General features: G+C 40.8%; 1 protein-coding gene across 1 annotated transcript in view; it reads left to right on the top strand.

Annotated features, from left to right (window-relative positions):
- Positions 1–13,606, top strand: part of LOC112553582 (putative molluscan insulin-related peptide(s) receptor) — a 43,031-nt gene extending 29,425 nt beyond the window's left edge. The window contains exons 17-25 of the mRNA XM_025220907.1: positions 467–572; positions 732–793; positions 1,203–1,345; positions 2,244–2,308; positions 3,835–3,967; positions 4,601–4,760; positions 5,395–5,524; positions 6,641–6,775; positions 7,482–13,606. Coding sequence (XP_025076692.1) covers positions 467–572; positions 732–793; positions 1,203–1,345; positions 2,244–2,308; positions 3,835–3,967; positions 4,601–4,760; positions 5,395–5,524; positions 6,641–6,775; positions 7,482–8,172 — 1,625 coding nt within the window. The 3' untranslated portion in view covers positions 8,173–13,606. The remainder of the gene's footprint in view (positions 1–466; positions 573–731; positions 794–1,202; positions 1,346–2,243; positions 2,309–3,834; positions 3,968–4,600; positions 4,761–5,394; positions 5,525–6,640; positions 6,776–7,481) is intronic.
- The last annotated feature ends 2,512 nt before the right edge of the window (positions 13,607–16,118 follow it).

Here is a 16,118-nt window from a genome sequence, read left to right as displayed (position 1 = left end):
TGTTCGGGGTTTTGTCTGTGGTCTTTCAGGCAATGTGGTATTTGTAGGGATAGGATCTTTGATGTGATCAAGAATTAGTTTTATCACTAGTAAGTTTGTTGGAATCATACAAATACACTTAGTTTTGACCATGTATACAAAGAAAATGAATGTCTTTAGAACATCATTGGAATATTTTTGCGTCCAACAAGTTTGGCCAGGTTTATTGTGTTTTCTTTCTCATCCTACATATTTTTTTTGTGTCAGCAAATTATCTTTATGGGAAACCCTATTACTTTTGAATCAGGTAGTAGCATTAGTCAGTGTTGTATTTGTATAAATTAAGTGTATTTGTAAGCATGTGAGTAGAAGTTTTTTCCCCCCAAAGCCTCAGAGAGAGATTATTGGGTTGGTGGATGGGGGGAGTTGATATGGACAGAAAGATAAACAGCTCACTGTTTTGTACTTTTTTCACTCCCATCTCTAGCTGTAGAAGAGGCAAAGAATAACATCATCATCATTACAGTGATTGTTGGTGTGATAATTGTCATCATCGTCACTGCAGGTGTCATCTTGTTTGTAATCAAGAGCAGGTAAGTAATGGCATCTACCATGTCCAGTGTCTATTTTTTTGTTTCTAGAGCAGTGCATGTACAGTTTTAACTGATGGCTTCCACCATTAAATCTTTCTCTGTTAAAGCTGATTTTCTGACGTGAGGATTAATTTTTTTTTTTTTTTTTTTTTGTAACAGATCAACCAAAACTGACTTGACAGTCATATCACCAAACCCAGGCTACATGCCTTCTGGAGACAGTGAGTACCTGAATCAACCCTTGTTATCTTAACCATTAAAAAGCCATACGTTGAGATATGTTCATTGGGTACTTAGTCACATATGTTTTGTGATTGTATATTAACATCTAAAGTATCTGCCATGAACAGATGCTGTCACAAACAGATGTATCTCACAAGACATTCTTTCTAGACAATTGTGAGTTCTTTCAATAAAGAACACAATGATCGCCTTAGGCTGCCCAGGTTACGTGTATTTACTGTGCATGTACATGAGACAAAGAATCCAACAATCCCAAGGAGTTATGGACAGATGCCACCTACGGCCAAACGATGTTTAGCTCTAGCACTTAACTCTGAGGGAACAATGTTTCAGTCTGTCCATTGTGAATGTTGGAGTAGACAGAATCACTTTTCTCCTGTCTAACAGTGTACATTCCCGATGAATGGGAAATTGACCGTGACAGTGTTCAGCTGGTGAAGGAGCTTGGTCAAGGGTCCTTTGGCATGGTGTATGAAGGTACTGCCAAGAATATTCCTGGCTTTGAAGGTGAAATCAAAGTGGCAGTCAAGGTAAGTGTGATGGTTTTGTTACTTGTTCATCTATTTAGGGACATTGATCTCATTTCTGGTATTTTTCTTATCTCTGATCATAAATGATCTTAAGGGCTATTCTCACGTTGCAGTGTTTTCATGGTTCCCGCGTGCAAAATTTCATTTCCAATTTAGTGTGCAATACCATTCTCTCTTGCAGCAAGGTCACTCGCAAATGGCATGCAAGAGGAATATGGGTAGTAAGCAATATGGTAGATCACATTGATGAAAAGATTCTTTTGGTAACCACTGCAGCTACCTTAGTCATATTACTCAAAGCAGAGAGAGAAGAAGAAACAAATTTAGTTGCGGGAATGAGGGCTTGGTTACATGGGTAGATTATTCTCTCTTCTAATTTTAACATGAAACAATTTTGCCTCGGACTTCTTCAGCATTTTCACATTAAAATTTGGAGGTAAATGGTAGCCTGCTGTGTTCAAGCATTCCAATTGACTACAGCCATGCTATGTAGGTCATGCCTTATGAAAATGGAACCAAGCCTCTTAAAGGAAGTAATTTATAGTGAAAGAACCCAGCAGTTTCTTCCCTGATATATTTAATATTTTATATTTATTTGTGATGTGTTTTGTGACACTACGCAATTTTCATTACAGTGTACAAAAAACACTGCATCTGTGAAGATGTTTGCTGCTGCAGAAGGGAATTGTATAGATGTTTAAAACTGGTTTAGAAATAATAATAAGAAAAAAACAGGGAAGGTAAGTAAAACCTGAATTGGTTCTGTGCATGAATGTAATGTTCATGATCATGTGGACATTATGACAAGTAGTGGTGTCTAGACCCAACATAAAAGTATACAAATTTTGTGAAGGATGGATTGGCACAACTAAAAATGTGCTCAAACTATGTGTTGCAGACAGTCAATGTGAATGCTGGATTCCAGGAACGGTGGAGTTTTCTGCGGGAGGCAACTACCATGAAGTAAGTGGCATCTTGTGAGGCCAGGTACTTGGTGTCAAATTATTTGTAATGTTATTCTAATGACTATGAAGAAAGGGGTGTATTGTGCGGACAATTACTTGGTGTGAAACTATTTGTCATTTGAAGAATTCATCAGGTTGATCAGATCATGCAAAGGAACCTTGCTTGAAGGGAATATCTGTTTTCAGGGCATAGCATTGTACGCCGTTCGGCGCATTTACGCCGACTTGACTTCTGACTTAATTTCGAAGTAGCGTACGCCGATCGAGTAGCACATTTTGTACTCAAACGGTCTCTTCCAAACGGTCTCGATTCTTGCATCTTCCTTTGCGCGCCACACGTGTTGGCTTTAGTCAGTCTTACGCTGCGCGGCATTTGCGAGTACAAAGAAAAGCTTTGGTACTTCGACGATGGCAAGATCTGACATCGTACGGCGCGGTGAGCTATTCAGCGATAAGGGTTCCCGTTATTCGTGGAATTGGGAATGGCGACCAAGATCTTGTGCTACGATCATTGCATTAAAAAACTCTACTGGATGAAGCAGTGCTCGAAAGAAATCTAGCAAGAAGCAGAAAACAAACAGCAGAATGACAATCCTGACCAAGAAAGGGTTGTCAACGGCCAGAAAGCAGATGCTGTCAAGATAATGTTGTCAACAGCCAGAGGATGCTGCTGACCAATTAGTTGATGTGGCAGTTGTCGCAGACAAACCAAAGAAGCAAGCAAAGCTGTCTTCATTCTTTAGATTTGACTGTGCATAGAAAAGAAAACAATGCAAACTGATATTGTGACAATTCTGCTAGTTTTATTGACAGCCTAGTAAAGTGTCAAGGATAATGAAGATGCTAACCAAGGAGTGAATGTTGTCAGCAGCCAGAAGGGTGCTGGGAGGATATTCAAAACGCTGAGTAGTTGAACATTGTGACAGTTGTCGCAGACAACCAAAGAAGCAAACAAAGCTGTCTTCATTCTTTAGTTTTGACAGTGCATAGAAAAAAAAACCAACGCAAGCTGATATTGTGACAATTCCTGCTAGTTTTATTGACAGCCAAGTAATAATTATATAAGTATAATTTGTGTGTGTGTGTTTCATTGGTCCCAATGGATTTATGTTTGGTATACATGTGTGTGTGTGTCTTGTTAATGTTATTGTGAATGAAAATATTTGCAAAACGTGCAGGAAAAGGTGAATTAATGCTTCAAAAACTGAAATCTTTCAGCTGACCCCCAGTAGGGTTTTGCCCCTACACCCCCAGGGTACGTCGGCCCCTGGACCCCGACCCTGTAAGCGGAACTCAAGTTTTCCAATGCTATGCCCTGTGTTTTATTTAAACATTTAAATTTTTGCATGAATTCCTCCTCCTCCTCTCTCTTGCATGCCAGTCTCTTTGTCATCCCTTCAGCACATCCATGAGAGTGCCCTAATTTTTGTCAGAGTTAAGATCACTGGCTGTTCACTGTCAGGCAGTGACCTAGCATGTGTTGGGTAAATGCAGAAAAAATGAGGGTAGAATTATTATGTACAGGGCTTTTAAATGCTACCACGTGGTCAGGCTGTTGGGTGTGGTCTCTAAAGGACAGCCATGCCTGGTAGTCATGGAACTGATGGCTAATGGTGACTTGAAGAACTACCTTCGGCGGCATCGTCCTGATGAAGAGGTTAGTGAAGGTGTAATCAATGCAAAACTTCAAGTACATTTTTGCTAGATTTTTAGGGAACACTTTACAAGATTACTAAACAAGTTTTTTCCTTTTAATTTGAAGAAAAAAAATGTTTGAGCATAAGAATTATACTTCGTCATGTTTTAAAAGCTGTTTTTCACGCATAGACACAAAAAAATATGGTCACTAATTTTTTTTTCTTGTTTTTGGTGGGACTAATGCTGTCTGATCCCCCTCCACCCTTTGCCAGTCTTAGAGACTCTTTGGCCAGAAACATTCATATTTTTGGGGGGGAGGGGGTCAAAGGTTTGGAGACATATTTGATAGCTTAAATGACTTTGAAAAAATGTGCTCCCTGCTAATTTTAACTCTGCAACTTTCAGAATAGATCCTGAACAGTTTAAAGATTTTTTTCTTTTTTTTTTTACTACTTGAATGATCTTAAACTTTTTGGAAAAAGCATACATCCTGAACAGTTTAAAGATTTTTTCTCTTTTTTTTACCTCTTGGGTGATCTTAAATTTTTTTTGGAAAAAGCATATACATCAAAGCTTCAGCAAGTTGGATCTTTCTTTTAAAATTTTCAGAGCTAGTTTGTATATATGCATCTTAACTAGTTTGCTTGCACAGGACAACAAAGGTGCTCGTCCTCCCACCATCAAGGAAATGCTGCAGATGGCTGGCGAGATCGCTGATGGCATGGCATATCTTGCTGACAAAAAATTTGTACACCGTGACTTGGCCGCTAGGAACTGCATGGTTTCAGAGAACAGAGTGGTAAAAGTCGGGGGTAAATTGAAGATGCATACTTTTTCTTTCTTATGTTGCCTGTTGTTTTCATCATGGATGCCATTGATGCCAGTTATATTAGACTGATCACATTTCCATACTCCAGCCTCCATTTTAAGTCAGATTCTTCAAGTCCTTGACAGCCTGTAAAGAGCTCCCCCCCCCCCAATTAATTTATAGTGTTGTTTAAAAAAAAACAACAACTTGTTGGTGTGTAATTCCCTGTCTTACAGTTAAGCTATTTGCACAGGTCCTTCAGGCTTGTGCACAGAGGTGAAACATTCTTAGCTGTGTCCATTTAACGACATCACAAAGCTTATATAGTAGGGGACAAGTACCCAATACAAGCTTATTTTTCAATTCCCGTTCCTGTTAGGGCTATGCCATGATTTAGCCTTAGTTGCTGGCATGGCGCTAAACACAGCAAACCGTTAAGGGGGTAGAGGTGGAGATGGGGAGGAGAGAGCAAGAGTGGGCTTGAATGTAATGGGGTTTTTAAAATGCTGCCTGGCAAATGCTATTTAACCAAACAAATTATTGCCCTGGTCAGTGAGAATTTTGAAATTAAGCATTTGCTTCTAATGTACTTTTAGGGCTTGTGCCTTTTTAACTCTAGCTGGCTTTTGCCTTTACAGATTTCGGCATGACAAGGGACATCTATGAAACAGACTATTACAGGAAGGGTGGCAGAGGCTTGTTGCCAGTCCGTTGGATGGCACCAGAATCGTTGAAGGATGGTGTCTTTACAACCATGTCTGATGTCTGGTGAGTTCTCTCCACTCAAATGTGGGGTTATGATTGACAGCTGATGAACAGTTGCACCTGAGATCCTTCAATCCTTTGTCCTGATAACATTTTGTGTAATAGGTTTCTAATTGCTTTTCAGCTTAGGTCTGGAAACATTTTGAAAGCATTAATAAAAGATTAAAAATTTATAGTTAAAGCAGACTTTCTATTTTCTCTTATCAAGAAATTCATTTAGGATGAACAAGCCGTACACAATAGACAACAATTAAATATTTACATAATTATACATCCAGAATTACTTATAGGATGAGGCTGATCACTGCATGTTTGGGTAGAGTGGATAGCCTAGTGATTAGAGCAGAGGTATCCGAACAAAAATATGCTTGTTAGCAAGCTTGATACCTGTGTGATATAGCTTACTTCCCCTGACCTAGCTGTAGAGTGCTACCTAACTGTTGAGCAGGGGTGGAGAATGTTTAGCCTACAGACCATCCAAGACCCTCAGATCATTTGGTCAGGGATTTCCATGGCAACTGCAGGCATGACTCAAAGTTCAATAAATCTAGGAGCTTTTTTCATATCAACATAAATTTATGTTAAATGAATCATAATAACAACGTAAGTTTTAAGGAACAAGCAAGGAATGTCCATTACAGGATAGAGAGTACACAGATAAATACATGACAGGACAGATGTATGCCTCTCATTGGTTGCCCACAGACTGTTTGCCTGTATTGCGGTGACTCAGAGGACTGTCAGTGCCAGACAGGCTGAGTGTACATGTTGCAAAAGCGTTAACTGACTAATAAGACCACAGCTTGAAATGAGCAGGCTCATTTTTAAGATGATAATTTTGTGTGACCCACGAATGATGTTATAAATATCTAAATAGCCCTTGGCCCCTCGAGATAAGTGAGAACTTTAACAATCAACACTTCTACTGCTCTAAGGGTCATCCATCATTCTATCCATCTTTAAGCCTTGAAATAAATGCATCTCGGTTTTGATGGTAGTAATGTTAAGCACCATACCACAGATCCCATAGTTGTTCAGTCCAAAACTTTGTGAGTTAACATTGTATCTCCATGTGTTTATATCCATGAGTATGCATCTAAAAGCTGTGCCTGTGCTTAGGTCCTATGGAGTGGTGCTGTGGGAGATGGTAACACTGGCAGCCCAGCCATACCAAGGTATGACTAATGAAGAGACACTTCGGTATGTCAGCGATGGCCACATCTTGGAGAAACCTGCAGGCTGTCCAGAAGAACTGTAAGTTTTTACTTTTTGTGTCTTTGTTGTAAACTGATAAGTTCTTTCGTCTTCATCCTCTTAATCACTTCTGCCTTCTATTCAACATCAGTATGCATCATATGGCCAAATATTTAATTCAGCTTACAAAGATATATTAATACTGTAAATTTATATAGCGCCATATCCTGGTCCAATGGACAGGCTCGTGGCACTCTGCAAAGAAGAAGAAAAAAATGACACCAACAGACAGACATGGACACATGCAGCATTTTTCTAGAGAAGATAATATAAATAATATCTAGCTAGCAGCTGCCCCAGCATGGGCAGATCATTTAAAAAACTGTGATCCAGGCTGAAACTAATTCTTGTCCGTAGAGCAAATCATTGTAGAAAATCAAGGACCTACATGATCATATAATGCAAAGTCTGTAGTTGTAGATCAAACAGAAGATCTGGGAACTAGCAGCAGAGCTGGAGAAAGATACAGTGAAAACAGCATAATTGTTGTGTACAACAAAGTCAATCATAATTAAAATAACTGCATGCTAGCAAAATAATCCATGAGAGGTTAATGTGGTTTCTGTACATACAGAACATTGAAATGGAAAAAGTAATGGCTGATGCTGGCAACGCTCCAAAGAATAGTTGAAGAATATGACTATTTCTACAGATGTGTGAGTTACTGTTCTGGAGGTGATTACTGATTTTGTTCTCTGTTTGGAAGGTTTAACTTGATGAGCCGATGCTGGGAGTTTAAGCCAAAGAAGAGACCCACTTTCAAGATGATCATCGAGGATCTGGTGCCTAACCTGAACCCAAGTTTCCAACATGTGTCCTACTTCTTCAGCGAGGAGAGCCGTACCAACAGTGACAGTGAGCTGCGGCATGCACAGCTCAACAGACAAGGTGTGGAGAGAGAGGAGGAGGAGGAGGAAGAAGATGGTTTGGACTGTGAAGAGGAGGAAGATGAAATAGACTTGGAGTATGCTGGCCTCAGTGCTTTAGAAGAAGAGTCTCGGATCCCATTCATGACAGCAGAAGACCCCAGCCACTACCACCATCACTTCCCCCTCCCCCACCCACAGGCCTGTGCCTCTCAACGCTCCCCCTCACATGGCAAGCGGGGGGCATCATCTTCGTCGTCACTGCGTGGAGCTGGTGCCAGTGGTGGGCCCAGCAGCATGGTAGCAGGAGCAGGGGCAGGGTCTGGATCAGGCTCACCCTGTGAGTGTGTTCTGCTGGAGGAGCTGCCCAATGGCCATCGCCTGTCTGCTTGCTCCAGCCCCGTCTCCAACGCCAACGCCAACAGCGATGGCAGCAAGGGCAGCAGCAAAAGTTCGGGCAGCTACTCCCATATGAATGGACTTGCCAATGGCCATATATTTAACCCTTACACGCGGACGGCACCATGCTAACCATCGACCTTGTGCAAAAAAAAAAAAAACTCATCCTGTGAACCCGCTTTGCTGTGTGTCCTTGTGTTTGGGGGTTAGGACAAAAGGTTTTGGTAGCCAGCTGCTCAGCCTGCCAGCATGGGAGAGAGAACAGTGCCTGTGGATGTGGCAGTGGGTCTGCTTGTGTTTTGTCTCGAGGCTGTGTGTGTGAGGGGAGGGTGGGATTTGTGTGTGTGAAAAGGGGTGGTAGCATGAGTTTATGACCAGGACTTTCAAGAGCGAGGCAAAAATGAATGTGTAGATAAATGGGAGGCATATTGCCTGGTCATTGAGAACGAGGCAGGCCAAATGTTATTTGTGGCATTGTCAGCAACATTGGTCCATCTAGGCAGGAAAGAGTGCAGGCAGAGAAAGGCAGGCGATTTCTGCTTCAAAACAGCAGTTGTGACCTCTACAACCCCTGTATCCTGTCTGGGCTGCTTGCTGAATGCATGTGCGGCAGCAGTGTGTGATAAGTGGGCAGAAGATTCTTGGGGTGGCCAGATACGGCAGACGAAACAAACTGCTTTGTTGAATGGAGTGCATTCTTGGCTGAAGGGATACTATTTAGTGTAGTGGAGGGGGCTCTTGTCTGTGTGGCAGTTTGAATCCTTAAAATCTCATCACCACCTGGAAAAAGATTTGAAAGTCACGTTATGTGTTGTTTCTTGTAGAAGGCTGGCAAAAGAGGTGGTCTTTTCCAGCAGATTGTGGACTTTTAAGTTTCGGGATGAGATGTGACTGGGTCCTCAATATTGCAATATGGCATATTGGGTGGGCCACAGCATTTTTCACTAAGCTCTGCATTAATACTGCAGGGGTAGATGACCGAGAATCAGGGCCTGTCCAAGACATGAAGTGAACTGAATTGTGTTTCTGAGTGTGCCTTTGAGAAAAAAGGAAGACCATTTGTGCATGTGACTGGGCCGCTCTGTTGAAACATTTGTTTGATCCAAGAACCTAGATTATTTTGACACTTTACCTTCTTGTGTACAAGCACATGGGCCAGTGTATATGGGTGTCTGTTGGTGCATGCATGTGTTGTACAGATGTGTTCTAACATGGGCCAATTGCATTGTTTGTCAGCTTAAAATGTGTTCTGTTTCAGATTGCATCTCACTTGTTAAATAGCTGAACTTTTCAAGGTGGAAGCGAGGGGAACTGTAGGGGAGGGAAAGAAAATATGGAAATAACATGTTTTCCCCATTCATAACCATTGCTGGGCTTTAACTGCATCTGTTTGCATTTGCACGGAGCTATTCCGTCTTGAAGGAATTAGCGAATTTTCATTCTTGTGAATAGACACGGACCAGCCCTTGCCTTTTTGTGAAGGAATGTCACATATGGGAAGGGGAGAGCACAAATCTCCTTAAGTTTCTGACACAAGATAAATGGATTGGGGCAGCTCATGATCTGCTCCTGGAAGCACACAGAGCAGAGGCACTGTGAGGATTTCTGATGGTCTTGTAAAAAGAGGGTTAAGTTATATTGGGGGAACACAAAGGAGGGGGGTAGGTGTGTGTGCGAGAGAGGTCATGCTGACAAGAAAGCTGCAACTATTGTCCGGTGTCATAATGCTTTTCTTGCCGTACATGCTATACTTCCCCCTCTCATCACAGCATCCAGTTGCGTGGTGCTGCGTTTGGCTTTTGTCCATTTCTCTCACTGTTTGTCCTTGCACTTGCTTTGAAATCTGGAGGAAGGGGAGGTTGAAAGAGGTGGAGATTTTCATTGGACAACACTATCACCAGTTATTAAGGTATGTCAAGCCAGAGAGAATTCTGTCAGTCCCGCCATCTCGACATTCATAAGCACGTACATCACCGCTCTTCTGCTTGTATTAGTGGCGTCCTTGCAGAGGTTGTGAGTAAACTGATTGCAAGAAAGCATAAATGTCCAGATTAATGATTCTTTACCATCTGCTGACTTCTTTTGTCACAGAAAATGGTAGGGTAGATTGAAGCATACAACATAAATTAATGAGATGCATAGAAAATGAAAATTTTAATGATGTTTATTTCCTTTTTTGTGGATATGCATCTCTGTGCATTAGTCTGCATATATTTATATATAAATGTCAGAGAAGGAATAGGCAAGGTAACAGGAGATGAACTGAACTGAAAGGGTTGGGAGGCAGTATTTGTTGGCAACCATAGTGATATGAAGTACAAGATGCTCAGTGCTAAGATGAAATTAGAAGAGAATTCTAGTGTAAGTATGAACAAGTCAAGAAGAGCAGGCTCTGCATAGCCAGTTGTTACAAAGTACCGCAAAGACATGGCCTTGGTTTGATTCTCTTTCCATCTTGTTCTGTATTTTTTTTTTAAAGTTCGAGCAAGGTCATACCAGCCTGCAAATTTTGCAAACAACTATTGATCCTGATTCTTGGAAAAAAGTCCTCAAAATTAGTTTAGTGGTTTACCAAAAAGTGTGAGTGTAGTGAATGTGGGTTTTTTTTTAAAATATAATGCTTTAAAAATGTAAATATTGTTTTTATCCTCATCTGTGATGTACTGAACATACGTCAGATGAAGTATGGAGAATACAATTGTATAGTTTCAAGAAGGGCTAGGGCTCAGTTTTTAACAAATTCTGCATTGGCAGGTTGCTGTACATTAAATACATTAAGTGTGCTGCAGAATGCGTGGACCCCCCTCCACCAAGTTTTATCATATGGACTTTAAATCTTGATCTTGTCACAGTCTGTTTTAGACATTTTGTGTCTTTTCTCCCCCAGACATATGTTGCTATTTGATGTTGGCATTCTGCTGTTGATTTGCTTGAAAGAATGTGTGCCTCTGTACTGAGTCTTGTCATCTCAAGTCATATCTCTATTTATTTGTGGACCAAGTTGAAAAGAATCAAACTCGCCCCGGAGATATTTATTTATAGGAGTTTTCCCCTCCCATTCTTGTCTCAGTCAAGAAAAGTTTAGTTTCACACAACAATGTGTGTAAATAACACACATATATATCACATGCAGACACACTTAGACACATCCATTGAACATTCTTATTTTAACCACAGCCATACCTGTAAATAACAATATATACACACATCTACCATGAACTTCTTACCCCAAGTGCCTGCAGTAGATAGTGCTAGGAAGTTTGCCAGCATTTTACGACTGTTGTGATATTCTGGGTATGTGCATGTGTGGATGGGTGTTTACGTGAGTGGGTGGGTTGGCGGGGGATGAAGGCAGTTGCTGCATCATAACACAATATTTCTTGATGGAAAACATTAAAGTTTTTGCAAGGTTTTTGTATTTGATCATATAATCTAGGGGAAGGAAGATGGGAATATTGCATACAGGTGTGAAGGAGGATGCTAGGGCTAGACAGGTATTTGCGTACGGATGTTGTGAGTTGTGGGGTTTACAAGCATTTAAAGCAATGTCCATACTTATCAGGAGATGAAAAGGGGGGACACAAACCATTCTAACAATACACTTAAACTGATGAAAGATTTGATGAAATGTATGATACCTTTGTGTAGAGGGGGGTAGGGATTTCAAGCATTCATTGTTAGAAGCAGATGTTGAAAAGCTACTGTTTAAAGCCCTGCAACAGTTTCTTTAAATGAGTAACATTTTTGAAATGCTAGAGAATTTTAAGGTATCTATGTATTTTAATTAGAAATGTGGATGGATCTTTGAAAAATGACTGTATTTTCATGAGATGTAACTGTGGAAGATTACATTCATTTTACATAATTGCCATCCATCCAGACGAGAATGCCAGTTGCTAATTGTGTTGCAAGAAGCGATATTACTGTAGATTTTACTGTATAATTAATTGCTGTTTTAGATTTGTATGTTAAATTTTGAAGTGTTAACAAGTTAGATGTACAACAGCCATCAGGTTGTAGTGTTCATTTAGAATTCCGTTTGTTGTACATCTGTAAGTCAATGAAAATCTTGTGGGCTTTACTATCATCAGTGATGGCTAAAAAAAATGTATAGTCACGCAGAAGGTGCTTATAGTATATTTTAAAACATATCCACACAATATGCTATAAAGTAAACAGAAAAGTGATTTTTCTTGGAGGAAAAAGAGGTCAATAGAAAGCATTTGTAAAATTTGCCTGTGAAGCTTAAAAGTAGTCATAATTTGCAGGTTTTGGATTTTGTTCTCTGTGCTAGCATAGTTGTGTGCCACTGCTTTAGATCTCTATTTCGAGCCGGATGCTGCCTAGTTCATTTGCTCCCCTTTAAAATGAGATACACCTGATATGCTATTTTGTCCAAGACTGGTACATGTACCTTGAGTCAAGTTTATGGTGTTCAGGAGCTTGCAGCTCTAGCTATTCATGGTACATGAACCTGTGTTTTGTGCACCACACTTCTCCACACAAATCAGTTCTGAAATTTGATTTTGTCTTCTCCCCTAAAAATGTAACCTTTGAGCTACTTCAATGTCATTTATGCTCACCATTGCTGTAGACAGAATGCCAGTGCTGGTATGATACTTATTGCAGTTTTCATGGATGCAGCAGCAGAGAAGGAGAATAAGTGATCTATTTAAAACCATGCTTGATATTCCTTTTATTATTTTTTTGTATGAGCATTGGAATATTAGAATGGTATGTCCCTACTTTTCGTTTGTATACATGTGTGCTTGATGAGAGAGACATGGGGGAAGGGTAGTGTCAGAAAACCAAGCATCAAACTTTGTGACACTAGAGGTCATGTGTGATAACATTGCAGTAGTAGTCCAACCAGTCATTCGAGTCACTTTTCTGTCGCAATTTCCCCTTCATGCCATGAGAATGTTAGTTTTCAGTGGAGAAATGGGCTTGCTTGTGGTAGATTTAAGTGCTATTTAGAGAGCACTTTGCAGAGGAGTAAATGAAGCAGAGTCTAGCTCTGCAAGCACAGGGATGAAGACATAAACACATAATTGAACTTGCATGTGAACAGCTGCAAATTGAAGCAGTTTTTGTCTCTTGCCCACGTTGCCACCTGTGAATACAATACCACCTGTGTGTTGTGGCGTCATCAATGTTAGAAATGTCAACCATGTTCATGCACATAACCCATATTGCATAAGATGCAAACCAAGTAGAAGTATTGCATTTTGCATGCGAGAGACAGGCTGCCTGAGGAGCAAAAGGTATCTGCGTACTATGTGCAGATGCAAATTGCTGCAAATGACCAGTGTATTCTGAGAGGAGTGGGGAAGATGAAAGGGAAGGTGGGGAGGTATGCATTGTGTTTAGACTTTGAGGGAGGGGAAGTGTTCAAGTTGTTTGTTCAGAACAGTTCTGGTTTGACCTTTTCATGTATGGAGAGAACACTTTGATGGAAAAATTTTCTCCTGGACATGATTTCTTTGGTGGCAAGATTTGTATATATAAATAACATTGTCATAATCATAACCTTTTATTGGAAATAAACTTGGATCAAAATTGTTCATTGGTTACTTTGAGTTTTGATTATTCAGAAAGTGCCTAAAATATTAAGGGTTTTTACATGATGATGTTGTAGTCCAGTTCCTTCTCATTTTCTCACACACACTGAAGGCACATGTTCGATAAACTGAAGCTTGTCATACTGCTTGAGGCACCATTCCAAATGTCAGGCATAGTCCATTGGCCAGGGCTGGAATTGACATGTCTGTAATTCACTTCCAGGTCAGGCAGGCAAGCTGATAAATTTATCTGATGTACATGTATTTCTGTCATGCACCGCCTTACAAAGGCCTATTTAATCATGACAGAGGTTATCAGAATACCAACTGACATGAGTACCACATGCATGCTCAGAAAACTAAAACCAGCAATGTCAAATTTCTATTATGGAAGTCAGGCGTAATAAAATTCCCCTGGTGAAAATAATTATTTCACTCCTTGAATGCTGCAAATGCAACTGTTCTCAACAGGGAATAGGAATTCTAGCATACATATGCAAATGGGTCATTTCATCAATATAAACATCCAGAAACTTTCATATAAATATTGAGAAAATACAGTTAATATTTCAGCAATGTACGTCAATTTTTTTCCATTTAACTGCAATAAAAATAATCAGGTTTTTTTCAGTGTCAAACTCTGGCAACAGTTGATCAAGAGTTTACTAGTCAGCAACAGTCAAATGTGCTTTTAAGCGGTGTGTTACTGTGTGGAAGTAAAGACAATTGGGATCAGGTTGGTTGGCTGGTTGATTTGGTAGGAAAGTGCTTCCACCTTGCGGCGATTTTGCACTATGAGTGGAAGAAACCTTAGAAAACCTTTCTCAGAAATCCCCCGACGCGCAACCCTGCGAACAGGCGTCATATAGAGTGTCCCGAGACGAGATCTGAACCCCGAGCTGTTCACTGCAGTTATGACAAGCGAGTGTTTTAACCACTACACTACCGGGCTCCCCACTCATTTGGTCACCTCAGTGTCCAAGCTTACAAACACCCAAAGAAATGATTGTAGCCTAACATCAGCTGGGTGTCCTTTCAGTAACAGCGACTGTGCGTGCGGATCCGAGGTAGTCGTTCTCCTAGAATGTTTTGATGACGTCGTGAAACTTCTCAATAGCTATAAAATTCATTCTATAATTAAAAATAAAATTTTATAGTTTAAGAGAGAAAAACTCCCATCCCGGCTTCCAAATAGTTGCCCGAAGGCCCCGCATCCCATGGAAGGTACAGGCCTACTCCCCTCCTCCATACCAAGTCTGGATGGTAAGTAAAATACTTGCAATGTGTTTTAAAACTCCTATAGCTACACCCTTCTCGAACATTCTAGTTTTCAAAATAAACAACAACAAAACTAGACGCGCTCTTTGACATTCTTTCGTCTTGCACGCGAGGCCTGACCGTGTCTTATGTCACGTGACCGCGACACTTCCGATCTCCTCTGTCCCCAGTTTTCCAAAAACTGTAAGCGGTACGTGAGCACCACGACAAAGTCCTAGACTATTATTACATATATATATTTTTCATAGGGGTTTGGGTTGGAAGGTGGTATTCGGTCAATTCAAATTTTCGAAAGTGATATTCGTCTGGAAAAGTTTGAAAACCGGGGCTCAGGGTAAAATGAAGTGCATGCAGTCTGAAAGTGGACACCATTACTAGTCGATGAAAAAATAGAATTACTCCGTTGATCTTAAAAATTTCACTAGCTACAACGGCATACAAGGAAAAGATCGGAAATTTTGTACACCCAAACAGACCATCGTTGTTGGGTGCAAACATGGCGATGCCGAACATTTAAGTCAACACAAACAGCACATTTAAACAGGATTTAGTCAAACGAACAAAATAAAGAAATTACATTTTGAAACCAAGTAAGAAATATTTTGCTTATTGCGAAATGCATGTTTCAAATAGTGACAATGACTTTTAGTAGCTGTCACGGACCAGTCCGTGCCTCCATGTTTTTAGGTTATTTTAACCCCTTCGCTACTTATGAACTGCAACAGTAGAAAGCATGTATAAGGAGAATGAATGAGAATGTCAGCGAGAAAAGGGTTAACCATGACAGAATATTTGGTGAACACTGTTCAGCCGTAAAATTTTCGGAGGTAACGAGGTTAGAAAAGTACTCAGGCCCGAAATACTGAAAGAAAGAAGACGTGCCTGAGTCACGACATGTAAATCTCCCGAGTTGAGATTCCAGAGTAGAGCAGGGTAGTTGGTGGCCATCGATGCTGCATGGATGCGGCGCGAAGCTGACCCTTGGTGGATTAACCTCGCCTAGACGAGTTTTTTTTTCTGGTGTGGGCGAATTGAGTGAAGCCTTTTGAAGCATCACCTTTCCGGACTATTCCTCGATCGCCTTTGGTACAACACCCAGCGGCGCCTACCATAGGGAAACCGTCGGCCTCGTGACGTCACTGTGGTGTACTGCTTCTGTGACCCCGGGAACCTCCTCCCCGACACGGCCAGGATGTACGGCCTTGGAGTGGCATCCGTCACTGAGTTACGCGGAGCGAC

This window comes from Pomacea canaliculata, linkage group LG13, assembly GCF_003073045.1.
Source record: "Pomacea canaliculata isolate SZHN2017 linkage group LG13, ASM307304v1, whole genome shotgun sequence".
NCBI classification, from domain to species: domain Eukaryota; kingdom Metazoa; phylum Mollusca; class Gastropoda; order Architaenioglossa; family Ampullariidae; genus Pomacea; species Pomacea canaliculata.
Note: the sequence above shows the minus strand (reverse complement) of the source record. Positions and strands in the feature narration are given on the sequence as shown.